The 27,525-nt window shown below is 40.6% G+C and overlaps 6 protein-coding genes across 7 annotated transcripts; 2 read left to right on the forward strand and 4 right to left on the reverse strand.

Moving 5' to 3' along the window:
• Nucleotides 1–2,906: 2,906 nt before the first annotated feature.
• Nucleotides 2,907–3,221, forward strand: RB195_004649 (uncharacterized protein; the record flags this gene model as incomplete). Its single annotated transcript, XM_064182588.1, has 1 exon — nt 2,907–3,221. One exon carries the CDS (start codon nt 2,907–2,909, stop codon nt 3,219–3,221), a length of 315 nt encoding a protein of 104 aa, XP_064033855.1.
• Nucleotides 3,222–4,393: 1,172 nt separating this feature from the next.
• Nucleotides 4,394–9,510, reverse strand: RB195_004650 (uncharacterized protein; the record flags this gene model as incomplete). Of its 2 annotated transcripts, XM_064182589.1 has the most annotated exons (3): nt 4,394–4,584; nt 9,003–9,108; nt 9,283–9,393. In XM_064182589.1, the coding sequence occupies 3 exons, from the start codon at nt 9,391–9,393 to the stop codon at nt 4,394–4,396; spliced, it is 408 nt and encodes a 135-aa protein (XP_064033856.1). The 2 variants fall into 2 exon arrangements, with proteins under 2 accessions (XP_064033856.1, XP_064033857.1); XM_064182590.1 differs by lacking the exons at nt 4,394–4,584; nt 9,003–9,108 and having other exon boundaries at nt 9,139–9,510.
• Nucleotides 9,511–9,833: 323 nt separating this feature from the next.
• Nucleotides 9,834–10,232, reverse strand: RB195_004651 (uncharacterized protein; the record flags this gene model as incomplete). Its single annotated transcript, XM_064182591.1, has 1 exon — nt 9,834–10,232. One exon carries the CDS (start codon nt 10,230–10,232, stop codon nt 9,834–9,836), a length of 399 nt encoding a protein of 132 aa, XP_064033858.1.
• A 300-nt stretch (nt 10,233–10,532) lies between these two features.
• On the reverse strand, nt 10,533–10,997 carry RB195_004652 (uncharacterized protein; the record flags this gene model as incomplete). Its single annotated transcript, XM_064182592.1, has 1 exon — nt 10,533–10,997. One exon carries the CDS (start codon nt 10,995–10,997, stop codon nt 10,533–10,535), a length of 465 nt encoding a protein of 154 aa, XP_064033859.1.
• Nucleotides 10,998–17,532: 6,535 nt separating this feature from the next.
• RB195_004653 (uncharacterized protein) lies at nt 17,533–18,231 on the forward strand (the record flags this gene model as incomplete). The annotated part of the gene is made up of 1 exon (XM_064182593.1): nt 17,533–18,231. One exon carries the CDS (start codon nt 17,533–17,535, stop codon nt 18,229–18,231), a length of 699 nt encoding a protein of 232 aa, XP_064033860.1.
• A 4,447-nt stretch (nt 18,232–22,678) lies between these two features.
• Nucleotides 22,679–22,918, reverse strand: RB195_004654 (uncharacterized protein; the record flags this gene model as incomplete). Its single annotated transcript, XM_064182594.1, has 1 exon — nt 22,679–22,918. The coding sequence occupies one exon, from the start codon at nt 22,916–22,918 to the stop codon at nt 22,679–22,681; it is 240 nt and encodes a 79-aa protein (XP_064033861.1).
• Nucleotides 22,919–27,525: the final 4,607 nt, after the last annotated feature.

Genomic DNA, 27,525 nt, shown 5'->3' on the forward strand with positions numbered 1-27,525 from the left:
AGACTATTAGTCGCACCAACAAGAGCAAACGGATCATTCTGAAACGTTCACGACACGCTTACAAATACTGTTTGGTTTGAAGCTAACGTGGCTCCATCATTGCTTGCGAAATCAAAGTTATACTCACTCAGAGTAGTGGAAAATTTCTAGCATAAAAATTTAGTAAAAACATCCAGTTTTGAGAGATATTTAGAACAGATTCAATGGCAGTCAGAAAATCCCCTCACTTCAAGCAAGAAGTGCATCGGGAAGCCACCGAAGGTCAGAGTAAAATAATTTCTTGCCTCATTTACTTTACTTCTGACGCTTATCTTTTTTGTTGTAACTATTTACTATTCTTTTCTTTAAAGTCTTGTATATCTTTCGAGGACGTTACTGTTCCATGAGCAGTACGACAACAAAGTGCATAAAATTTAAAAAAAACTACTGCTTATGTGCTGGAGTTTATGAATAGTTTGAAGAAACAAGAACATTGATGACAATTTTCAGAACACACTTATTATTAGGGTGTTCCACGTCAGTTGAATTAGATTTGCGTCCTTTACCACTAGAATTTATGAAACTACTTTACTTTGTGGTTAGAGGAACTTTAGTGAACAACATCAGTTTCGCATAACAATATGCCCTGTCAAGTTAAAAAAAAACTTGTAGAATCACCAAAAAATTCAGTAAGGTATTTGGGGACCGATGTGATAACGACGAGCAATAATGTCATAGGAAAATATCCATGTTGAAAGCGCACTGAAGGTCCCATTCACGCTTGATTGTATCGCGCGATGATTCCAGGACAGTAATCGCAGTATGTTAGTAAGGATAGCGGGCGTCGTGGAACGGCCCGGCACGAGTTAAAGACTTCAAGTGGCATAATATGAAGCTTTCCACGCCAACCCACGCAGAATATAAGCACTGGCGCTCACGGGTCCAACCGCTACCATCTCCCCTTAGGACAATTCTTTTATCTCGGTGAAGTTTTGTAATACTGTGTTATTGTGTTGCTGTCTTGTAGATAAACCGTGAATGCTGTCGCCGGCTAATCTGTTCCAATTTGCATCACTTGGAGTGATACGTGCGTTGTTGTAAGTCCAGCAGTTCTTGGGTTCTCGCTCTGGTAAATTCGGATTGGCTCCGAATCCTTACGCAGCCTCTCCTCCTCCAAAGGCGGGTTGTTCTTATCTGCCCACAAATGCGTAATTACATATCGATGGCGCAGTAGAACTAAATCGGCTATTCACTCAAAACAAAAACCACAATCACAAACTGATGTGATATCCGGCCGAAAACCTCTACATCAAAGAGTAGGGCAATAGATAACTCAAATAACTGGGCGGTAAGTGATGATGGGTACCAGTGTCGGTACCATCGCATTAAATTGGAAAGTTTTTATCCTTTTCGGATTTGAGAATTTATTAATTTGGTAAAATCGACTTGAATGATGGTTGAATCTTGAACAAACTATGTACGTAGCACTGAGAAAAACAGGAGTTCAAAAAAACCAAAGCCTACACGAATTCAATATTGGTTAAACGCTGCGCCCCTATTTGAACCGATGTGGCGCATTGAGGAATAAATCCAAAACAGAGTGCACTACAGAAAGACAAGCGATGTGATAACTTTGGCAGTGTGTATGTGCTTTTGACGCGATCTTTAAATATGTAAGAGGTGCCAATCTTGACGGACTTCTATTATTCGTGAAGTTCGCTTCCATATCCTGCGTTGGCAGAACATTTTCATAGAGTAAAACTTTAGACGAGCGCCGTTTCGAAAACACAAACGAATGAATAACTGTGTAATCGTATAGTGTTTACACAGATAAAGTTTGTTTTAAAACTCGACTATAACAATTTTAGCCTTTTAGAAGATACCGAGGAGCTACATCAAATGCGACCATCTGTAGTGTGACATCTTCAGAATTTTTCCGTTCTCACATATTTTGAACGTGAACCTATCCAATTCAGTAGGCTGACTCTTAACAATAGAATTGTGCCTGATTTAGTAGAATTGTTTCATAGAACTATTCAACATTAGCCGGAACAGTTTCATCTGCTAGTCGAATAGTTGAACTCTAATGTTTTCGCTTAAAATTCAATTATCTAGAACAGTTCAAAAAGATAATAATAATAAGCACATATAAGATGTATGTATATGTAAGAATATGACATCAATGTCTCATGCAGAACAATATTACGTGAGCATATATACCCAGTATTTAACTTATCATTGAGGATATAGCTCGAACACATGTGACTAATTTTTGTTCATTGACGAGAAGAACGGACGAGAAACGATAAAAGGGGTTATCAACGGGTGAACTTGTCATTAGTTCAAAATGAATAATCAAAGCTGCTTGCACACTCTTTGAAGCGTTTTTGTTATTTGAAGTCACGTCATTATTTGTTTCTTATTTTAAGTAAAAAAAAAACAAGAATAACTATCCTTGAAAATTTATCCCTGCTGTGCTTAACATTTCAGATTAAGAACACGATGTTCTTTTCATTTTTCTGTGAATGTTTTCTGATTTTACTTTACATAATAGGATTATTTTGAGAGGAGAAGTGTGTAAAAAGAGCACTAAAAATTATATTTCTCCCTCCACTTTTGTTCGAGCACATTGAATCAGTTGTTTATATGTACCCCAAACTAGTTTTGTGGGTAGCAATGGCAGACCCCAATTTAGCTGGTACCCTGGTATCTAGAGCCGACATCATTCACATTTGTGACTGCGTTCATTATCGCATTTGAAGTCGCTACTGGGCGGTAATAAATCGCCGAAGCTGTTTATGCCTGCATTGCAGTGGACAATGAAATCAAAGGGAAGGGGGCATACATGTTGATTGAAGATTCTTCCCAATCCTGCGCTTTGCGATGACATCTTTCACTTCTCGAGAAAAGGCCAAGAACGAGAGACAATGTTCAATGAACTAGACGAAGAAGGGATATTATTGCTAATAAACCGAAAGCAAATACGGTACGTAAAGAACGCCTACTGGAAAGACGGAGGAGTACTACTTGAAGGATCTCAAATCGTGGAGACATCGTCATCAGTCTACCTTGAACGTCCTATGAATATGGAGAGCAACACAGAGGAAGAGCTGAATACAAGGACGAGAGTAGTATTCGCACCCCTCAAAGAAGTTACCGACCAACTGACAGAGCAAGAGCTCCGTCCCATCTGTTCGAAGAGACAGTACTTCCAGCGCTCTGTTACACAGCGAAAAAAGTGAGCAGTCACTTCTTCACGTCCGGGAATTTTTGAACTACACACATAGCCCATGAGAGACGAATTCTATTGTTTTACCGGCACACACAACTCCTACCCGGTCTTCACATCTTTGAGGTAAGAGCAATACCATGTCTTCGCTTCTCAGCGTAATATATATCAAAAGCAATGCATGGATGGGCCAGTCACATTGCGAAAAGAATCGACGATAGATGGACTAAAAGGACACTGGAGTGGATAACAAGTGATGCTAAGTCCAATAGGAGGCCGCCAGAGATGAGGTGATGTGTTCGCTGCACGAATGGACAATCTGAGTGTTCATATGGATGCTTATCAAGGACGATGTCAGCGTCAGTCAAAAAACTTCAGATCATTCTGGATGAAAATAGCGAGAGAAGGAAACGAATGGGAAAGATGCTGGAGCCCGCACGTTCGTTGAAGACGACACTCTGATTAAGTAAGTGCACTAATTCTTATTCCCAACCAAAACTCGATATCCATGAGCTCTGACGAAGAGATAAAAGTAATAGGAAAACAAAAAATAAAGAGTTTAATGTAAGGAGGTAACTTCGCATCATAATTTATATGTAGGTGCTTCGTGTTTTCATGTCACGGTTCGACGCGTTGCCGATTTGGCTAATAGTGACTAACAAGCTTTCGCTAGAGTCAGATTTTGTTTATGGGTTTCCAGCTGTCCTGCCACAACGATTTGTAAGACGTTTCTAAAAGTGGTGGGCAAGGATTAATCAGAACGGCTAGTCCCGTCAGTGAAAACAATGGACTTCAATCTCACGGACTGCTTCTTCACTCTAATCGAGGCTTCCCTTAAATACATACTACATGGTGTCTTTCTCAAGAGGACATCTGGAAATTTTCAAACAATCATTTGAGGTTTTTGGAGCTTTCTTGCTGGTAGGTATCTTCAAATACGATAAAAATAATACTCTTAGCTTCCACATTATCCTTGATCGACAGAAAGGACTTCACATTAGAAAGCATGAACCTGAGTGTTCCCTCTACTGTAGATCTCTTTTCCGCAGTATTTTCAGTAGTACAGTATTTGTGACAGTGAAATAATGCTACTTTGTGTTTTATATTTTACTGTGTCCTCCAATGTCCAACTAGCGTCCTCTTAACCAATAGAAAAAAGCATGAATGGAACCATAAAATAAGTAGTCATCCCACGCTTATGCGATAGTTGTTGGGAACAGCAAGACTATGAGAAGTGGTCGGATCCGTGGTTACATTTGCATTCACCGTCTGTCTACAAGAGTGCAGTAGTCTAATCGCGATTGTGCAGATGATGACGAGAGCTGGTATCTCGTTGAGGGTAGACTCCCTAGCAGGTCGACTAGAACCGTGATCTTCTGAATAGCACATTATTAGAGAAGACAGTTTTTTTTGAATTTTTTTTTAATTTAGGAATAATTCCATGGTTAAGATTCAGCGCATCATAATTTTTGAATTCATGAATTGAATTGGATAGGATCGCGTCCAAAATAGGTATGAATTGAAAAATTCTGAACCTTAAACACTGCTGATGGTCGACTTTGATGTAAATTCTCGCTCTCGGCTTTTAACACGCGAAAGATTGTTATAATCGAGTTTTGAAGCAAACTTTGTCTGTGCAAATACTTTACGATTGCAGAGGTATATAGTCTTTTGTATTATTGAAGCGGCGGTCGTCTGAATTTTCATTCTATGCAAATGATGCTGCCAGAGCAGAATATGGAGGCGAAGTTCTTCACGAGTATTACGGAGGCAGAGTTGGATCAACGTTGCATTCGTGTAAGCTTGTAAGCCACAAAAGGCCTAGCGCCTCTGAACCCTTCGCCTATCTCCCATTCCGATTTCCGCTTCGAGGTCCTCGGGTACACTATTCCCCTTGCACCAACCCAAGGGATACAGAGAAGTATAATATTACGCAATACACGAGTATTCATAAATCCGGTTTATCCTTAGGGCAAAAATACAATGTCAACATATGGTATGGACGGACACATCAAGTGAGTGTCATCGTTATCCATCGGGCGGTCTCTTAATGGTATACGGATAGTGGTTCTCGGCTTTTAAGTGGTCGATGGTTAGCTTTTCGGGCCCCTTGGAAGCCACCAGTGGTGATGTAGTTGAGAGGGTAGATGGTGTGCGCTCGAAAATGAGAATATGACGATATCAAGCACTACTAGAAATGCACACCAGAAGGGCAGGAACTAGACCCCGAGTATCGGAAGCCACGGCTAATATACAGTTCCTGGCACGAAAAAGCTTTATATGAATTCCGGAATGAGATAAGACGGGTCCCACTGCATCGAGTTAGGGCACTGCCTCCGGAAAGTGGCAACATATGGTGGGATGTGTCCCACGACGTCGAAATGTTCTATCGCCACAGGAAAGCTATAGTGAGGGACGAGAATGTTCGTACTGCGCCGAGTTCGGGTCCTGGTACCGCAAAGAGATACCATAGCTTTAGATGAGTAATACAGCGTACATATTTATTTTCTAAGTCTTTAAGTCATGTCCAGAAAATTTTTCGCTCGTCACTCATTTATGATCCACTTTTCAATTTCGCTTGTAGCCGTAGAGAAACACTCCACCTCTAATGAATTACGCATATTCCGAGGAAATATTTCAGTCTTAAGAGTTCTAAGGAGAAACGGATGCAAAAACGCGGCTCCTTCGCCAATACTATACCTGATCAGTATTCAAAATCATTTATTAAGCGTATCACACTCTCTGGAATAGAAATTCTGCTACTTGTGATCGGTTGCGTCTTCTGGATTTCTGAATTTATGTGCAACGATTGTTTGACCGATGTAGCCGTCAAACTCCGAGAAGCACCTATCAAGAATGCGCAAAAGAGACGGGAAGAGCGACTACGGTAAGTGAAGGGAGTGTTTGAATTTGAAGAAAAAAGTGGCAACTGGAAACTAAAACAGAAAATGAACGGAAATTAAGTTTTACGATCACAGGAGAGCACGTAGTAACGGAACATTTTAATTTTCTTAGATAACTTGATAAAAACCTAATAATTTGTTGTTCAAGGAAACATGTTGAAAATTTTCTAAAGGTTTTAAAACAATATTTTGTTTTGAAATTGAACTGAGCTGAGGGGTTTTATGGGGGAACAACAAAAAAATACCAATGTGCAGGTTTCGTTCCGCAAACCAGAATTTTTTAAAACTTTCATCGATGCCCCATATGTGTACATATGTGTATATGTGCGCATTTGTGGAAGAGCTTACGATGGAAGTGGCAAAGGGAAGAAAACGAGGAAATTTCCCGAAAATCTTTACAGGGTTGTTTGGGAATTTTCCATTATTTATTTCTCACTTTTCATCCTTACAATGATCTCAATTTATCTCATTTATTATTATTTATTTATTACTCTATTTCATCTATCGTACGTGGCGCTAAGAGGCCGCTACCGTGAGTCGTTGCCGACCAAGGCTAACAAATTCTTTAATTTTTCCGGATCCAATCAATAACTAGGCAAAATTAATTCTTGAAAATACCATTCGAGAGCAGATGAGCTGCTGATTTCAAATATACTTCGAGAATTAGATACCCAAGGTTTTTTTTTCAGAATCTTTGTTTTCACTTCTGGTGTTCTTTGTGTGTATGAGAGACGGCAAAAAAAAGAAAAGACATTAAATTCCAGATATTAGTCTCTTTCAGTAATCGATCGATAACAATTAGTCATTTTAACTTAGGGACCAATTCTTTGTAATGCGTGCACACTTCGTCAGTGGTGAGCTTGCGGCCAGCACTCAACAAGTGCAGGGAGCTGTAACGTAAGCGTATCACTAAAGTGATGTAGTGTGGAAACCAGATGGTAAACATGGAGTTGGGAATATAGATTACGAATTTAAAAATAGCCCTGCTCAATTTTCCCAATCGGTCTGAAAAATTAGGTGGGAAGCTGCATTTGTTCCTGCGGTATACGTTAGAACGCGCCAACCTTGCGCAGCTGCGGTTCCCTCAGCAGCCTATTCAATGGGTTTTCTTGAATAGAATGCCGAAGAAACCTCATTGATTCTCGGTCGCTCGATCAATGAATGCGCGCGCAAAAATGGCGCGTTCCAACATACCTCGTAAGCACGAATGCTGTTTCCCACGCCTTTTCCCGGGCGATTAGGGAGAATTGAGCGGTACAACGTACGAATCAACACCATGGACTCTATGTTTTCCATCAGCTCTCTGCACTACGTCAATTTCGTGACAAGCTGCCTTTGATTGCAGCAGCACTGAATAGGTCAAGTTAAGGAGCTTCTTGTGCTAAATTGTGCACAAGATCGAAATCTTCACAACACTTCTGATACGGATACTGAATAACCTGTAAGTGAGCTGTGGGCTTCATAACTTTCAATTATTTACCAGGAAGACTTATCTAAGCAACAAAAATAAGCGCGCTGACATCTTCGATTAAGTGCGCTAATTACACTAGTAATTGCTTATATGTTATATATATATATATATATATATTAAATGTGTTGATTACGATTATAAGTCCGTTGTGGTCTTTCCAAAACATTCCTGAGCCCATTCAATTCGAAATCCGGATGAAGCTATTTTTTCTGCATTTTTTTTTTGCTCGATTGAACAAATGAGTAGGTGAGGCTTTCGTCCTTGAGAACAGGTGCAGTATCTATGTATCTTTCAAAAGTGAACTCTTCTTGAAACTGATTTTATACATCTTAGAAACTCTAAAGGCAAGGTTGAAGGTGTTTGACAAGATACAGAACTGGGATTTTTCTTACGTTGATGATCTTTGCTCCTAACCATCTGCGTTGAAATTTGCCACAAAGAAACGTTTTCGACAATAAGTTCTTATTTTTTCTGAATCAAACCTTCAAACATTAGGCTGCCACATTGTGTAGTAGCCTCCGTGTTTGACTTTCTATAAATCTACGCAAGATGATGATTTTGTACTTTTTTTTGTATTTGTTTGTTGAGTTGAGCAAGACACGATTTTATTTCATTTCTTTCATTCTTGGCCAACGTCTTGGCAAGTTCTTCAGTTCATCAGAGCCTGAAGAACGGACGAAATCGAGAATTTTCACCCTTTCTTAAGGCTCTGAAGGTCTAGAGAAAACCCAAAATAGACGTAGGATTTTCCTCAATTAAGTGGATAGGGCACTTGTCCAGATAAATTCCTTCCGATTTCACCCGTACAAGAGGTTCTGAAGAACGTAAACTCGCCGAAACATTATCCAAGAATAAAAAGATTATAACAACATTATTTGTGGTTCAAATCAACAGAACGAAAAAAAACCTCTCAAATATTTTTTTCTGCTTTTTTGCATTTTTTCCCATTTTAAGTCAGCAGCGAGCACTCGAAATGGCAGCCGACTCTCCGTGAACTCACGCACGAATCTTCATTCAGTACAAAGTGTACCTTCACAAATACGTTATTAATATACGTAATATTTCTTTATGAGATATAAATGTACCTAACTATTTATTTCTCTGTATATAACAAAATCTTTGCTTACAAATCGTGTCGATATTACTGCTTCTGTTGACACTCATCCCCAGGATATTTTTGCATGGCTGAAAGGTCATTAAATTTGATGCTTTATTCTGAAAGTTACTAATACCATATTCCTGTTGTCACATGATCCGATAGAAACTCTAACCTCTAAAATCCTCCATTCAATGTCTTAATACATCACCTTGATCCCCTTGGCTCCCGTTGATCTTCAAACTGCATGGGACATCCGAGACCCATCCGTTGCGCATGAATATCGCCTTCTGGAAATTCAGCCGAAGACCGAGGACTTGCAACCTGTTTCGTCGAATTCGGACAGCATTCGTTCCGCTTGGCTGGTGCTAGGTGTTATCAGTACGATGTCATCAGCAAAAAGCAAATGGTTTAGCTGCCGACCATCAACCTTCACTCCCATGTCGTTTCATTCCAACATTCACACTGGGTTCTCGAGGGTGGCTGTGAATATTTTGGGTGAGATTACGTCACCCTGTCGGACCCCCCTCTTAACGTCAATTATGATATTCTTGTAGAATGGCGAAATTCCAGTTGTGAAGTTGCTGTACAACTCTCGAAGTACCTTAATGCACTGAGTAGGGACGCCTTGGTTGTCCAAGACTTCTGCGACTGCCTCCGTCTCAACTGAGTTGAAGGCCTTCTTTAAGTCGATGAAGGTGAGACAGAGCGGCATCTTGTACTCTCGTGATACCTCGATGGGTTTCGAAACAGTGCGAATGTTTTCAATCGTGCTGAATCCTTTTCTTTTGAAACCCTGCTTGCTCGCATGGCTGTCCTTCATCCAAGACATTTTCAATCCTATTAAGGATCACTCTTGTAAAGAGCTTGTAGATGACGGACAGTAAGCAGATTGGGCGATACTTGCCGATGTTATGTGGATCTCCCTTTTTACACAACAACACGGTCTTGCTGGTCTTCCACTGTTTAGGAACCTTGCATTCCGACATATAACGTGTAAAGAGCCTCGCCAGGGTGTTGATGAGTACTGGCGGAGGCTCTTCAGGTGTTCTGGTCTTATTCTGTCGGGACCGGGTGCCGTACGATTTCTTACCAGCATGTCGTATTTCGGACAGGAGAACCTCTGGAATGCATCGAGAAGGGGGATGGAGAAAATCATCTACGACTTCTACTCTGATCTCTTCGACAGCCATGTCCACTTGCCTCCTCACCATCGGACGGGGAGACAGACATGTCTCCCTTCGTGTTCCGGAGAGCAGTCATCCTCGTCTTGCGACTAGCGAAGTCTCGACGGGCATAGCGGATGCTTTTCCACGCTTCTGCAGCTTCAGCCAGCAGTTCTGCTCTTCTCTCTCTGAGGTTTTCCTTTATCACCTCTCTGCAATACCCTGCGAGACAGGACCTGAGTTCTTGGTTCCTCGTGGCTCGTGCTTCTTCACGCTGGCGTATCAGCTCGAGAGTTTCAAGAGACAGGCGTCTCTTGGTGGTTTTAAAACTCTCAACCTTCTTCGCGCAGTCGCGAAGGTAATCATATTTCTCGTCGATGTTGTCCATTGCGGAATCTCCCCAAAAGCCGGCTAGCGTAGCGAAGAGATCCCAGTTGATGGTAGTTCTGGGATTTCTCTCTCTGAACTTGGGGACTTTCTCTGCTCTCCTTGTGAAGGCAAATCTTCCTCGGAGGAGGCGATGGTCCGATCCCGTATAGAACTTTAGTACAACAGTGACGTCCGTCAAGCAGAACCTTTTATGTGATTTGGTCTATTTCATTACGTTACCCTCCATCGGGTGACTCCCACGTCCAGCGTAGAGAGGAGGGCTTCTGAAATTGCGAGATCCCATGAATGGTCTTTGTCGTCATGAGAGCCTCTCCCCTTGGTCATTCCACTGTAGGGCGTGGGTCCCGATGTGAAGTTCCTCAGGCGTACTTCTTGGGCCAACCTTGGCATTGAAGTCGCCAATTATGACCTTGTAGAAGGCATGATCTTCTCGGTAGACCTTCTCCTGGTCCATATAGAAAGCTTCGACTTCTTCTTCTTCGTAGCTTGATGCTGGAGCGTTCGCGACGAAGGTAGTCAAAGCTGGTGTTGGACCACATTTTCTCATCCGCAGACGTCCGATTCGGGTCATATGTTGTTCGAAAGAGTCGATTTTCTCTGCCGTACTCGTGTTGACGAGGGCGCCAACTCCACCAACACCTCTACTGTCGCATGTTCCTAAGAACAGTTCTTCTAAAGTTTCATATACGGCATTGAGAGGGTGACGCTGTCCCGTCTCGGTCAGTCCGATGACGTCGTAATTGATCTTATTGGCTTGCATCATCAAACCTTCGATATCCGCTTCCGATGCAACAGATCGTCATCCTAGTCCTTTTCCGTTTCGCTAGCCTATATGACTCCTGCAACCCCGCTCTTCCTGGTGCTACCGTACCACGCTTTCCTCCGGAATCAGGAAACTCTTTTCTATTACTGTGACATGCAAAAGAATTTTAAAACCCATGGGCAGGTTGCAAGCCTCTAGTCCCATGAGTTTTTTGGAGAACTTTCGTTCTCTCGTAGTGGATATGTGGAGCTTATTTGTTGGAGGCGACTTTGAACCGCCTCCTTTGCACCTCCCAGTCACTTGACTGCAGGCTTTTGGCCGGACCACTAGAGGGATCACAGTCGGTTAGTGGCGAGGCTACGTGGCGCGTCCCCGGGTGGAGGATAGGGGGTTAATCGCAGACCAAAGCGACCTTGTGCCTGCCAAGAGATGCGGTGGATTCAGGGGATGGACTCCCTGTTTCTGCTGAGCCGGGACTGACTTATATCGTGCGGGATACAAGGGTGATATAAGTCAGTCCGGCTCAGCAGAAACAGGGAGTCCATCCCCTGAATCCACCTGCGTCTCTTGGCAGGCACAAGGTCGCTTTTGGTCTGCGATTAGCCCCCTATCCTCCACCCGGGGACGCGCCACGTAGCCTCGCGACTAACCGACTGTGATCCTTCTAGTGAAGGAGATCCGTGGGTCTTAATACATGCAGGAGGATAATTAAATGTTTACGTAAATTTTGCTAAGAAATCTAGGTGAAATTCCACTGTGTTGCCTGAATCCATCGCTCAACTATTTACGAAAAGTAGAAGTCGCGTAGGTTCACGTAGTCGGTTTCTCTTGAACAAATTACAGCAGCAGCGTAATGTAGTATTGTATGCTCGTTCTGATGAATGGACTCTCAAACCCATGTTAAAACCCATTTAGATTTATAATTCTTTTTATACAAAACATTTACACATAATTCCAAAGTAAAATAGAAAAGTAATTTGAAAGTATGAAATAACTCTAGCGAGGAGACCCCTTTCCTTCTGTTTTCCTTGTGTGCGCGCTCTGCTAGGGGTTCTTTTCACAATTTTTTTTAAACAAATGGAGCGACGATTTGCAGCGCGACGAAAAGTATGCACTCCTTCGCGTCTTTTTTCGTTCTTCAATCGCGCTTCTCAATCTGCGCTACTTCGTCGTCGTGTAGTTCATCGAAGCGTATAGTGCGACGCAGCAAGACTATAAATTGAGTTCAAATAATTAGTTGAAAGCGGAGAGAAACTCCGAACTCAGTCGACAACAAGTACTTGAATTAATTACTAATTAATTATTATAACTAATTACTTCACACTAATTAGATGTGACATCGTCAATTCTCTGCCATAAATAGCTGAAGAAACAAAATCTATATTACTAACACTGTATGTACTCAAAAATTCCAAAAATTTTAGTTATGCATAATACTTTACGACAACACTACGTCACAGCCATTGATTTAAAAAAAGAGTGGACTTTTATCTTAGAAATCCGGCTTAAGTGAAGATCACAAATGGAATAATTGTTGTCCACAAAATATCAGCAATTTGTAGTAATGATTATTTCTTGAATTGATTACGGTAGCGCAACTCCTGAAGCACTTCCTCAGGCGAAACACCCAAACGTTCGCCGCCTCGAAGGACTTCGGATAAACGAGCTTCGATGGCGTGTAGAACTAAATAAGTGAAATTCTTATAATACCAACACCAGTCAATATTCTGTTTATAAAATAACAGTTGCAACTTAACGCTGTTTACATTTACGACCAACAAAAAAGGAGTATTTCGTATACGGGATGGGAGACTATGGAGAGGGGGGTGATTCCGTCCATTTCTTCCTAATTGCCGTAAAAAACGGCTCGGAAGATGCTGCGGCGCACAAGGCTGGCGCGCTCCAATAAAACCTGTCGTGGAAAATATCGCGGCGGAACACTTGAAGCCGTGTCTTCCAAGCCGTTTTTTTACCGCAGTTAGGAAGAAATGGACGGAATCACCCTCCTCTCCATAATCTACGATCCCGTATACGAATACTCCACCTGGAATCCGTACCACCTCTGATTCGTGGAGTGATGCCTTTAAAGACATCAGCATACGAATCCGACCTGGTATGGATTTTCGATCGACAAACTCTATATGGGGTCGTGAATTGCGGGATCACGGGTGGTTCTGCTCATATGTCCTTAATCGCTGCAGGAAAAACAACGTCAAAGACTCCGTTTTCCACGATGTTTTCAGTTGCAACGCGCCACTGCCGACTACGTGAACCTATGCTACTTCTATTAAATAGTGAACGATGGATTCAGGTCATATACGGTGGGATTTGACCGGAATTTCTCAGCAAAATTTACGTAAACAATTAATTATCCCGCTGTATGTATTTAGATATTGAATGGAGGATTTTATTGGTTAGAGATTCTGTCGGATCATGTGACAACAGGAATATGGTATCAGTAACTTTCAGAATAAAACATCAAATTTAATGACCTTTCAGCCATACAAAAATATCCTGGGGATGAGTGTCAACAGAAACAGTAATATCGACACAATTTGTAAGCAATGATTTTGTTATATACAGAGAAATAAATAGTTAGGTACATTTATATCTCATAAAGTAGTACTACGTATATTAATAACCTATTTGTGAAAGTACACTTTGTACTGAATGAAGATTCGTGCGTGAGTTCACGGAGAGTCGGCTGCCATTTCGAGTGCTCGCTGCTGACTTAAAATGGGAAAAAATGCAAAAAAGCAGAAAAAAATACTTGAGAGGTTTTTTTTTTCGTTCTGCTGATTTGAACCACAAATAATGTTGTTATAATCTTTTTATTCTTGGATAATGTTTCGGCGAGTTTACGTTCTTCAGAACCTCTTGAACGGGTGAAATCGGAAGTAATTTATCTGGACAAGTGCCCTATCCACTTAATTGAGGAAAATCCTTCGTCTATTTTGCGTTTTCTCTAGACCTTCAGAGCCTTAAGAAAGGGTGAAAATTCTCGATTTCGTCCGTTCTTCAGGCTCTGATGAACTGAAGAACTTGCCAAGACGTTGGCCAAGAATGAAAGAAATGAAATAAAATCGTGCCTTGCTCAACTCAACAAACAAATACAGAAAAAATACAAAAATAATCATCATGCGTAGATTTATAGAAAGTCAGACACGGAGGCTACAACACAATGTGGCAGCCTAATTTTTGAAAGTTTGATTCAGAAAAAATAGGAACTTATCGAAAACCTTTCTTTGTGGCAAATTTCAACGCAGGTGGTTAGGAGCAAAGATCATCAACGCAACTTGTTGAGTGCTGGCCGCAAGCTCACCACTGACGAAGTGTGCACGCATTACAAAGAATTGGTCCCTAAGTTAAAATGACTAATTGTTATCGATCGATTACTGAAAAGGACTAATATCTGGAATTTAATGTTTTTTCTTCTTTTTTTGCCATCTCTCTACACACAGAGAACACCAGAAGTGAAAAGAAAGATTCTGAAATAATCCTTGGGTATCTAATTCTCGAAGTATGTTCGCGATCAGCAGCTCATCTGCTTACGAATGGTATTTTCAAAAATTAATTTTGCCTAGTTATTGATTGGTTCCAAAAAAATGAAAGAATTTGTTAGCCTTGGTCGGCAACGACTCACGGTAGCGGCCTCTTACCGCCACGTACGATAGATAAAATAGAGTAAAAAATAAATAATAATAAATGAGATAAATTGAGATTATGCTAAGGATGAAAAGTGAGAGATAAATCATGAAAAATTCCCAAACAACCCTGTAAAGATTTTCGGAAAATTTCCTCGTTTTCTTCCTTTTGCCACTTCCATAGTAAGCTTTTCCACAAACGCGCACATATACACATGTGTACATATATGGGACATCGATGAAAATTTTAAAAAATTCTGGTTTGCGGAGCGAAACCTGCACATTGGTATTTTTTTGTTGTTCCCCCATAAAACCCCTCAGCTCAGTTCAATTTCAAAACAAAACATTGTTTTAAAACCTGTGACTGATTTTTTATTATCGCGGGTCAGTTTCTTTTCTTAAACAATTTTTTCCTAAAAAAAACTTTGGAAAATTTTCAACGTGTTTCCTTGAACAACAAATTATTAAGTTATTGTTAAGTTATCTAAGAAAATTTACATGTACCGTTACCACCTGCTCTCCTGTGATCGTAAAACTTAACTTCCGTTCATTTTCTGTTTTAGTTTTCAGTTGCCATTTTTTTCTTCTAATTCAAACACTCCCTTCACTTACCGTAGTCGCTCTTCCCGTTTCTTTTGCGCATTCTTCATCGGTGCTTCTCGGAGTTTGACGGCTACATCGGTCAAACAATCGTTGCACATAAATTCAGAAATCCAGAAGACGCAAGTGATCACAAATAGCAGAATTCCTATTCCAGAGAGTGTGATACCCTTAACAAATGATTTTGAATACTGATACAATGATACAATGAATACACGGATGAGAAAGAGGAAGAATGATGGATGAATGAATGAATGATGAAAGAGTAATTGATGGAGTGGAAAAATGGTTGAATGGGTGAATTGATGCAGTTAGGTGGAAAATAGCGGAGCGAAGTAATATCAAGGAGTACTGTATAGTATAATGTTATGTAGCATTGCACTATTGAACATTTTTTTGGGATTACTGCGAAATTGAGTTTTCAAACAACAAAAGTAGTTCGTCGAAAGGAATAATTAGGAAAAGTTAATTCTAGAAAAAAAAACTAACCGGCGGAAAGAATAGTATTTCTTGATCGAAAGAAATTATGAAGCATAATCCAGTGCTGAACACAACCAGACCAACACACATCGCTAACAATGAGATCAGCGATGACGTACAACGACATTTTGGAGCACCAAACTTACCGAGTCTGAAAAGCATGAGGATTTTTTTTTTCGAAATTTTTTTCTTATTCACTAACAGAACCTACACAATTTTGTTAACTGTACGTGCGAAAGAGAATATTTCAGTTTTGCCATTTTTTTGTTGTTTGCTTTTGTTTGTTTTTTGTTCATTAATATTATTACTATTGTACTGTCAAATATTTTATATCTTTATTACATATATGATTTATTTATATTTTGTTCTTTAATGGTAAATATTAATAAAATATCTTTATCAAAGGAAGTAACAATGTCACTACTACCTCAATCAAAATAAACTACTAACTTAATCAAAGCAAACGAAGGAATTAGCTTAGTTCTGAAAAGCTTACACATGCGAAAAGTCGTTCTAATATAGATCTGAGCTGATCTCAATCTCAATTGACGTTAGAGAACTGTTGCGAGCGGATTGCATTTCAATATGATCATATCGTGTAGGAAAAGGCGCATCGGATCGGTTCGACATATTTTTCCTGAAGGTTTGAATTAATTTTTGTTGTCGGCAACGACGTAGTACGAAAACTTTTCCAGAAAACAAGAAACACACAGGCAACAGTGGCTAGGATTTCACTTGTACGCGATGAATGGGGAGAATGTAATCATCGTCCACTATTGAATGGGACTGCTCACCATGGTAGGTAATCCCTTGACCATGCTCGTATAATGTTCCGCGGATTGATTAAATAGCGTGGATAGATTGCGAGAAAATACTAGCGTGGTGCAAAAGAAGCTGGCGATTCGACGATAAATTCCAAAAAAAAAAACATAACATCAGGGCGAGAAATCTTTATTCATCGAAATATTCACCACAAACATCGGTACAACTTTGCTCCATCGATGAATGAAATCTTCGAAGAAGAGGGACTCCTGGGGCTCAAAATAGTTGAGCACCCCGTCACGAACCTCACCTTCGTTTTTGATTTTGACTGCTTCTCTTTCAGAAAGTGCTGCATCGAGCGAAATAGGTGATAATCACTTGGACGGATATCAGGAGAATATGGCGGGTGAGGCAGGACTTCCCATCCAAATCCTTCAATTCGATACCCGTGTGATTTTCGCAACATGCGGCTTAGCATTGTCATTCAAGAACTTCAACGAACTTATGAACTCCGCATTCCATTGTTTTGCGCAGTTTTTTTTTTGAATAAAATAAACAACAACCAAAAAATAAACCAAATAAAAAATAAAATCATTAAATAATATGTAATATAACAATATTACCATAACATATACATATCATAATATTAATAAATAAAAGTAATAAAAATAAAGTCGAAATAAATAGCAAACAAATATGCGAACAAAACATTTTAAAAAAAGTGCATCGCTCGTTTCTGATAAGTGAGAGCTGATACCTATCGACAGTTTCTTTTGCACCATTCTAATATTGTTCATGAAACAAAAAATAAACGGCAGGAATGTTTGGAAGTGCAAAGTGCTCCTTCAACCTGTTTGATTTTGGAACATTAACGGTTGTTGGCCACGTACAAAATTATTCACCGTTTAAAATGGATAAAAATGAAGCTAATTGAGGCTCATCGTCACGCATAGGGGAATTTTACATTCATTCACTAGTGTGACACAAACACAATACAATTTGACACTTCACTAAGACAATTACGTATTTAGCGCCGATGACGAATAGATATGTACGTCATGGGATGCGCTTTTTTTTCGCACAGGAGTGTTCCACTTAAAGCATCACTCTATGAATCTGAGGTGGCGCGGATTTCAGGTGGAGTATTCGTGTACGGGATCGTAGATTATGGAGAGGAGGGTGATTCCGTCCATTTCTTCCTAATTGCCGTAAAAAAACGACACTATGGATATGGCTTCGAGCGTTCCGGCGCGGTACTTTCTACACCGAGTTTGTTTGGAGCCTATTTCGACGACATATTGGTCGCTGGTGGGGCCATCGGCGAACACAATGCACGACAAGAGGTCGTACTCAAGCGGATTAAAGACTACGGAATCCGTGTTCGACTCGACAAATGTGCTTTCCTGCAGACGGAGATCACCTACCTTGAGTTCGTCACCAACGCACAAGGACGACGCCCCGATCCTGAAAAGATCAAAGCTATTCAGAAGATGCCCGCTCCGAAGGACGTTAGTCAACTTCGCTCGTTTCTGGGACTCATAAATTTCTACGGAAACTTCGTCAAGGATCTCCACAATCTACGCGCTCCTTTGGACACTCTCACGAAAGAGGATGTTGTCTACACATGGACACCGGAGTGTCAGTCTTCCTTCGACAAAATTAAGGCAGTCCTAAGCTCGGATCTCCTTTTGACCCACTTTGACCCAAGTCTCCCGATCATCGTTGCCGCTGATGCTTCCAATTACTGAATGAGAGCAACCCTCTGACATCGCTTCCCAGATGGATGCGAGAAGGTCATTTATCACGCTAGCCGTTGCCTGACACAACCACAGAAGAACTACAGCCAGATTGAAAGGGAAGCACTCGCTCTTATTTTCGCTGTGTAGAAGTTCCATCGTTTCACTAATGAATGTATTGTCTTCTGTGTGTCTCATTGTTGCGGCAGTAATTCTCTTTAGTGGTTCGCCTAAAACACAGTAAATACAATGCTCTGATGATATCTTAAACAGCACACACCAACGATAACGTGAAGATGTGTCCACATGTTCACGCATGGCTTACTGCCACCATTGTATCCGTGCACACTGCTATCTGCACAAAAATCATCATTATTTCCTCTGCGTTGATGAAATGGTGACGTGAGGAAACTGCACTGGTTGATATGAGAAATAAAATCAGAAATTAAGCAAGTTTACCCCATTTAAGAATTTTGACAGAATATCAGTAGATATTTGGACACTGGAGAAAAACTTGTAATTTGTTTAGGAAAGATCGAATAGAATATACGATATTGTTGTAAAGTGAATAAAGGATAAAGTGTTTGAAGCCGATTAGTCGCTTTCGGATGTGTCAACGTATTCATCCTCGAATTCAATTGAGAATCACAATGGTTAATGGTGGTGTGGACGGTCTATACGTTTTCTATTTGTGAGAACCAACGAGTGTACAAACCTAGCGTTTTTATCCGGGCAAACGTCTTTTACTTAAAGTCAAAAGAAAAAGTTTCTGGCGTTAATCAATCCGCTTCGGATACGCCCCCACGTTCACTTCAATTCAGAATCGTTTGAGGTTTACTAACGTGTATCTGGCTTATACAATGACTTGCGGTGGCTAGCCGATGTGTCAAGTCAATGCTTTTATCCTCCCAGAAGCGAAACCTCTAACCGCTACACCACACCCGCCCGTCGTTTACTTTTTTTGCAATAAGTAATAAGATTCTTATTTATTGAACAAATAAGAATAAGGAACAAATAAGAAAATAAGAATATGGAAATGGAAGAATTGGGGATAAGGACGGCTTCAAATAATCGACCATGCAATCAGTGTGAACGTCAGGTTTATTTTCAGACTGGTGTCAAAATATTTGAACGCGGGCTTTCATACTTCTTCTGGTGATCGCTTCGCTTATGTATACAATTGCGAATGAGGAAGCTGAAGGATTTAATTATTTCTAGGGAGACAACAGATATGTCATACAGGGAACTATTTCACATATTACCGACACATACCATAACAAAAAATAGAGAAGCTTTTCGCAATCGCAAACATACCACCACATCACGCATGAATTACCGTATGAAAATGAAACCTAACTAATGTTCCCCTTTCCTGTTATTTCCAAATCAGTCTGAATGTTTTGCTGTAGACGATTTTTAGATTTCTTTTTCAAGAAATATACGAACCAATAGGTGGTCTCTCTTGTTATCATCCTGCTATAAATTCCAGATTACCCTAAATTTAGAGGCTATTCAAATTTGGTTTTCCACCTACATATATTCCTTCGATACCGTAGCAGTTTGAAAACATATTCCGTAGTACTAAAAAAAGTTTTTCCTTTTCACTCTGCAATTAACATAGAATACAAACGTGAACTGACATGAACACCATCATCGTTCTGATAAACACAATGGTGCTACCTCAAGTCACGTAAACTGCTAACTACTATTTCAGAAGTTGTCTCCAAACACGCGTCCAGTTTTTCAAGAGGTGACCCAACAAAGAACCGGGGAAGTAAACGCAGAGAGTTAGGCATACGGATGTGTACAAATGATACAGATACATACGAATGCTCCTGGTACCAAGAGCATAAAACGGTTCACAATGTCTCATTTACGTTAGACAAAACCGCATGGAACAGATGTGTGCTGCTGAACAATCTCGCTAATTCTAATTTCTCGCGTCGCACCACCTTCGGCCGATAGAATCCCTCCTAGCATCCATATGCACCAATCCGACGATGCATTACTCATGCAAAGCTATTGTACCTCTTGGCGGAACCGAGACACGAATTCGGCGCAGTGGGAACCTTCTCATCCCATACTATAGCTTTCCAGTACCGATAGACCACTTCGACGACGTGTGACACATCTCACCATATTTTGTCAATTTCCGGAGGCGGTACCCTAATTCGACGCAGTGGGACCCTTCTCACCTCTTTCGAAAATCATAAAACTGTCCCGTGCAAGAAACTGTATATAAGCCCTGACTCCCGCTAGTCGGGGTTTAGTTCTTTCATTTCCTTTTGGTGTGAATTTCGAATAGTGTTTTGGTACCGTCATATTCTCATTTTCGAGCGCACACCTTCTACCACTCTCAACCACATCACCACTGGTGGTTCCAAAGGGACCCGAACCGCTAACCATCGACCACTTAAAAGCCGAGAACCACTATCCGCATAACCGTTATGAGACCGCCCGATGGATAAAGATAGCCATTTGACGTGCCTGTATATAACACACGTTGTTGACTTTGTATTTTTGCCCTAACGATAAACTGGATTTACGAATACTCGTGTATCGGGTAATGTTATACTTCTGTGTATCACTTGGGTTGGTGCAAGGGGAAAAGTGGTAACCCGAGGGCCCCGAAGCGGAAATCGGGGCGGGCGATGGGCGAAGGATTCCGAGGCGCTGGACCACTTTGTGGCTTACAAGTTTACACGAATGCAACATCGATTCAACGGTGCACCCGTGCTTAAAGACACCTAGCGCATTGAGAAACAAATCCAAAACGAAATGACCTACTGAGAAGAAGCGATATGATCACATTTGCAGCGTGCATGTCTTGTGAAGCGTCGTTCAAATATATGAAAATTTCCAATGTTGATGAATTTCTAATATTCGTAAAGAAATTCGCTTCCTTATCTTGTTTTGGCAGCATCATTTGCAAAGAATAAAAGTTAAGAGGAGCGCCAGTTCAATAATACAAACGAATATATAACTCTGCAATCGTAAAGAATTAATTTGTTTAAAACTCGATTATAACAATATTCGCCTTTTAGAAGATACGGAGGAGCTACATCAAATGCAACCATCTGCAGTGTGACATATTCAGAATTTTTCCCTTCTCCCATATTTCGAGCGTGTACCTATCCAATTCAATGGGTTGAGTCTCAGCTATAGAACTGTGCTTGATTTAGAAGAAGTGTTTCATAGAACTATTCAGCATTAGCCGAAACAGTTATGGTTGCATCCATGCTTTTTTCTATTGGTTAAGAGGACGTTAGTTGGATATTGGAGGACACAGTAAAATATAAAACACAAAGTAGCATTATTTCACTGTCACGAATACTGTACTACTGAAAATGTTGCGGAAAAGAGATCTACAGTAGAGGGAACACTCAGGTTCATGCTTTCTAATGTGAAGACCTTTCTGTCGATCAAAGATAATGTCGAAGCTAAGAGTATTATTTTTATCGTATTTGAAGATACCTACCAGCAAGAAAGCTCCAAAAACCTCAAATGATTGTTTGAAAATTTCCAGATGTCCTCTTGAGAAAGACACCATGTAGTATGTATTTAAGGGAAGCCTCGATTAGAGTGAAGAAGCAGTCCGTGAGATTGAAGTCCATTGTTTTCACTGACGGGACTAGCCGTTCTGATTCATCCTTACCCACCACTTTTAGAAACGTCTTACAAATCGTTGTGGCAGGACAGCTGGAAACCCATAAACAAAATCTGACACTAGCGAAAGGTTGTTAGTCGCTATTAGCCAAATCGGCAACGCGTCGAACCGTGACAGGAAATTACGAGATCACTACATAGAAATTATGATGCGAAGTTACCTCCTTACATTAAACTCTTTATTTTTTGTTTTCCTATTACTTTTATCTCTTCGTCAGAGCTCATGGATATCGAGTTTTGGTTGGGAATAAGAATTAGTGCACTTACTTAATCGGAGTGTCGTCTTCAACGGACGTGCGGGCTCCAGCATCTTTCCCATTCGTTTCCTTCTCTCGCTATTTTCATCCAGAATGATCTGAAGTTTTTTGACTGACGCTGACATCGTCCTTGATAAGCATCCAGATGAGCACTCAGATTGTCCATTCGTGCAGCGAACACATCACCTCATCTCTGGCGGCCTCCTATTGGACTTAGCATCACTTGTTATCCACTCCAGTGTCCTTTTAGTCCATCTATCGTCGATTCTTTTCGCAATGTGACTGGTCCATCCATGCATTGCTTCTGATATATATTACTCTGAGAAGCGAAGACATGGTATTGCTCTTACCTCAAAGATGTGAAGACCAGGTAGGAGTTGTATGTGCCGATTAAACAACAGAAGTCGTCTTTCACGGGCTAAGTGTGTAGTTCGAAAATTCCCGGACGGGAAGCAGTGTCTGCTCACGTCTCCGCTGTGTAACAGAGCGCGGAAAGTATCGTCTCGTCGAAGAGATGGGACGGAGCTCTTGCTCTGTCAGTTGGTCCGTAACTTCTTTGACGGGTGCGAATGCAACTCTCGCCTTCTGTTCAGCTCTTCCTCTTTGTCGTTCTCCATATTCGTAGGACGTTCAAGGTAGACGGATGACGATGTCTCTACGATTTGAGAGCCTTCAAGTAGTACTCCTCCGACCTTCCAGTGGACGTTCTTTATGTACTGTATTTGCTTTCGGTTTATTAGCAATAATATCCCTTCTTCGTCTAGTTCATTGAACATTGTCTCTCGTTCTTGGCCTTTTCTCGAGAAGTGAAAGATGTCATCGCAAAGCGCAGGATTGGGAAGAATCTTCAATCAACATGTATGCCCCCTTCCCTTTGATTTCATTGTCCACTGCAATGCAGGCATAAACAGCTTCGGCGATTTATTACCGCCCAGTAGCGACTTCAAATGCGATAATGAACTCAGTCACAAATGTTAATGATGTCGGCTCTAGATACCAGGGTACCAGCTAAATTGGGGTCTGCCGTTGCTACCCCCAAAACTAGTTTGGGGTACATATAAACAACTGAGTCAATGTGCTCGAATAAAAGTAGAGAGAGAAATATAATTTTTAGTGCTCTTTTTACACATTTCTCCTCTCAAAATAGTCCTATTTTGTAAAGTAAAATCAGAAAACATTCACAGAAAAATGAAAAGAACATCGTGTTCTTAGTCTGAAATGTTAAGCACAGCAGGGATAAATTTTCAAGGATAGTTATTCTTGTTTTTTTTTTACTTAAAATAAGAAACAAATAATGGCGTCACTTCAAATAACAAACACGCTTCAAGGAGTGTGCAAGCAGCTTTGATTATTCATTTTGAACTAATGACAAGTTCACCCGTTGATAACCCCTTTTATCGTTTCTCGTCCGTTCTTCTCGTCAATGAACAAAAATTGGTCACATGTGTTCGAGCTATATCCCCAATGATAAGTTAAATACTGGGTATATATGCTCACGTAATATTGTTCTGCATGAGACATTGATGTCATATTCTTACATAAACATACATCTTATATGTGCTTATTATTATTATCTTTTTGAACTGTTCTAGATAATTGAATTTTAAGCGAAAACATTAGAGTTTAACTATTCGACTAGCAGATGAAGCTGTTTCGGCTGATGTTGAATAGTTCTATGAAACATTTTTACTAAATCAGGCACAATTCTATTGTTAAGAGTCAGCCTACTGAATTGGATAGGTTCACGTTCAAAATATGTGAGAACGGAAAAATTCTGAAGATGTCACACTACAGATGGTCGCATTTGATGTAGCTCCTCGGTATCTTCTAAAAGGCTAAAATTGTTATAGTCGAGTTTTAAAACAAACTTTATCTGTGTAAACACTATACGATTACACAGTTATTCATTCGTTTGTGTTTTCGAAACGGCGCTCGTCTAAAGTTTTACTCTATGAAAATGTTCTGCCAACGCAGGATATGGAAGCGAACTTCACGAATAATAGAAGTCCGTCAAGATTGGCACCTCTTACATATTTAAATATCGCGTCAAAGCACATACACACTGCCAAAGTTATCACATCGCTTGTTTTCTGTAGTGCACTCTGTTTTGGATTTATTCCTCAATGCGCCACATCGGTTCAAATAGGGGCGCAGCGTTTAACCAATATTGAATTCGTGTAGGCTTTGGTTTTTTTGAACTCCTGTTTTTCTCAGTGCTACGTACATAGTTTGTTCAAGATTCAACCATCATTCAAGTCGATTTTACCAAATTAATAAATTCTCAAATCCGAAAAGCATAAAAACTTTCGAATTTAATGCGATGGTACCGACACTGGTACCCATCATCACTTACCGCCCAGTTATTTGAGTTATCTATTGCCCTACTCTTTGATGTAGAGGTTTTCGGCCGGATATCACATCAGTTTGTGATTGTGGTTTTTGTTTTGAGTGAATAGCCGATTTAGTTCTACTGCGCCATCGATATGTAATTACGCAGTGGCAGATGGTGTGCGAACTTGAGAATACTGCGATACCAATACACGACACGAATTGGACTTAAAGGATGGAAAAGAACTAGACCCCGAGTGCTAGCGGTCAGTGCTTATATTCTGCGGTTGGCAGTGGAAAGCTTCATATTATGCCATTTGAAGTCTTTAACTCGTGCCGGCCGTTCACGACGCCCGTATCCTACTAACATACTGCGATTACTGTCCTGGAATCATCGCGCGATACAATCAAGCGTGAATGGGACCTTCAGTGCGCTTTCAACATGGATATTTTCCTATGACATTATTGCTCGTCGTTATCACATCGGTCCCCAAATACCTTACTGAATTTTTTGGTGATTCTACAAGTTTTTTTTTAACTTGACAGGGCATATTGTTATGCGAAACTGATGTTGTTCACTAAAGTTCCTCTAACCACAAAGTAAAGTAGTTTCATAAATTCTAGTGGTAAAGGACGCAAATCTAATTCAGCTGACGTGGAACGCCCTAATAATAAGTGTGTTCTGAAAATTGTCATCAATGTTCTTGTTTCTTCAAACTATTCATAAACTCCAGCACATAAGCAGTAGTTTTTTAAATTTTATGCACTTTGTTGTCGTACTGCTCATGGAACAGTAACGTCCTCGAAAGATATACAAGACTTTAAAGAAAAGAATAGTAAATAGTTACAACAAAAAAAAGATAAGCGTCAGAAGTAAAGTAAATAAGGCAAGAAATTATTTTACTCTGACCTTCGGTGGCTTCCCGATGCACTTCTTGCTTGAAGTGAGGGGATTTTCTGACTGCCATTGAATCTGTTCTAAATATCTCTCAAAACTGGATGTTTTTACTAAATTTTTATGCTAGAAATTTTCCACTACTCTGAGTGAGTATAACTTTGATTTCGCAAGCAATGATGGAGCCACGTTAGCTTCAAACCAAACAGTATTTGTAAGCGTGTCGTGAACGTTTCAGAATGATCCGTTCGCTCTTGTTGGTGCGACTAATAGTCTTCCACATAGCCGTTCAAATGGTGTCGGCGAGGGTAAGCATTTGGCTCATCATTGAAGAGCCGAATAAACGAAATCATTAATCCACTTTCCAAGGTAAAACCGATCAACATTTTCAACAATGCAGCGGGTGCAGATATTCTTCACCTGAGAAACAAAGGAAGGTTGGCATACACTTCTACAATATTTATAGGAGGAAACATTTTAAAAAATTTTCCGCAATTCTAATGGTTTTCTACACACATAATGTGTTTGTTAGCAAATTTATCAACAACATGTTTGGGTGAGAACGATCGATTCAAAATGTAGAAGTTCATTGCAGAGTTTTATCCGAACGGTGAACATGATACTTGATGCTGGAAATCAGTAGCGAAAGAAGTGAAATTGTTCACTGCGTTTACCTTTACTTAGATACTCAAATGGCCCGTCTTCACTGGACGTGCGGGCATTAGCATCTCTTCCACTCGTTTCGTTCCCTCGCCATTGTCATTTAAGATGTTCTCAAGTTTCGTGAGTGACGTTGACGCTGAGCTCTTAGCTGGTGCATCCGAGTTGCGAACACATCACACCATTTCGTCTCCGTTCTCCATTCAGGGCGTTTATCATCTCATGGTAAGCTATCTGGCGTTCTTTTAGACCATCGATCGTCGATTCTTCTCATATTGTGACCAGGCTAACTACGCTTTGCTTTCGATATATATTCCGCTGCATCGCAAAGACAAGACATTGCTCTCACGTCGCAGCTGCGAAGTGTGGATAGGTGTTGTGTGCGCCGATTAAACTCCGAAAGACATCTCTCAACATCTCTCAAGGGTTCTGTTGGTGGTTAGAGTATTCCTAGATGTGCCAGGAGTGTCTGTTCACGTCGTCACGTGATAGAGCGCTGGAAGAACTGCTAAGTCAAACTGACAAAAGAGATACTAACATAGCACGCAAAAGGACGTCGTGGGTCAGTTCTGGCAAAGAGAAGCAGGCAATCTGCCCCATGAATCCACCTGCGTCTCAGGGCAGCCCCAAGGTCGCTCTTGGTTCACGATAAGCCCTTTGGTTTGGTTTTCCAAATGGAAAACATGAAAACAAGCTTGCGATGCATGGTAACAAAATATCTGTTGATTAACTTGTTTTACTCTCTTTTCTCAGAGGACCGATTGTAGGTCCTGATGTGCATTTCCAGCATTAGTACACTTCTGCCTCCGAGAAGACTAACACCGGCATAACATCTACAAATATCGTTCTAAGGTTAAAGAGAACAGACTCCGAAAGAAGAAGGATGCAGAACAGCAATTTTTCCGAGAAACGGCAATGCAGGCGAGAAAACCTAAACCGCTTTTCTCGCCTGCATTGCCGTTTACATTTTAGAAACTCTAAGGCTGATGACATTGCGCATCAAAGTACATTTGACTGATGAAACAGGTTGGAAGTTCGATGACAGCATTGCATCTTCACAGGAATAAGCAACGTGATTGGAGATTGCATGGATATCATTCGCATATTACTAGATACCATGGTTAGAATCTATAGGAACGCTGTGGTTCAACAGCCTCGCAGGTAGGAGTCTGGTCAGACTGTTTTCCTTTTTTTGAGTTATTGCATGGTGTATATGAAAGAATATTGAGGTTAAGCAAGGAGAGAGAAGGAGTTTGACGAGATATGGTCTGCATCAAGAAACTCGAAACATTTTCGGACCCTCAAATAAAGGCGAGCTTGTAGAAACATTAGGCCACTAATAAATCTTCTCGAAGATCCATTGGCTAAACGGGATACATAAATCTTGCAAAATGCTGTTAATTTCATCGTCATTCCACAGCTGGAATAACGGACATGCAACTCAGAGCTACTGATTATGCGGTTACACGTGAAACTGTGCGGTTGAACGTTGCAGTTAGG

This window comes from Necator americanus, chromosome I (genome assembly GCF_031761385.1).
Source record: "Necator americanus strain Aroian chromosome I, whole genome shotgun sequence".
Taxonomy (NCBI): domain Eukaryota; kingdom Metazoa; phylum Nematoda; class Chromadorea; order Rhabditida; family Ancylostomatidae; genus Necator; species Necator americanus.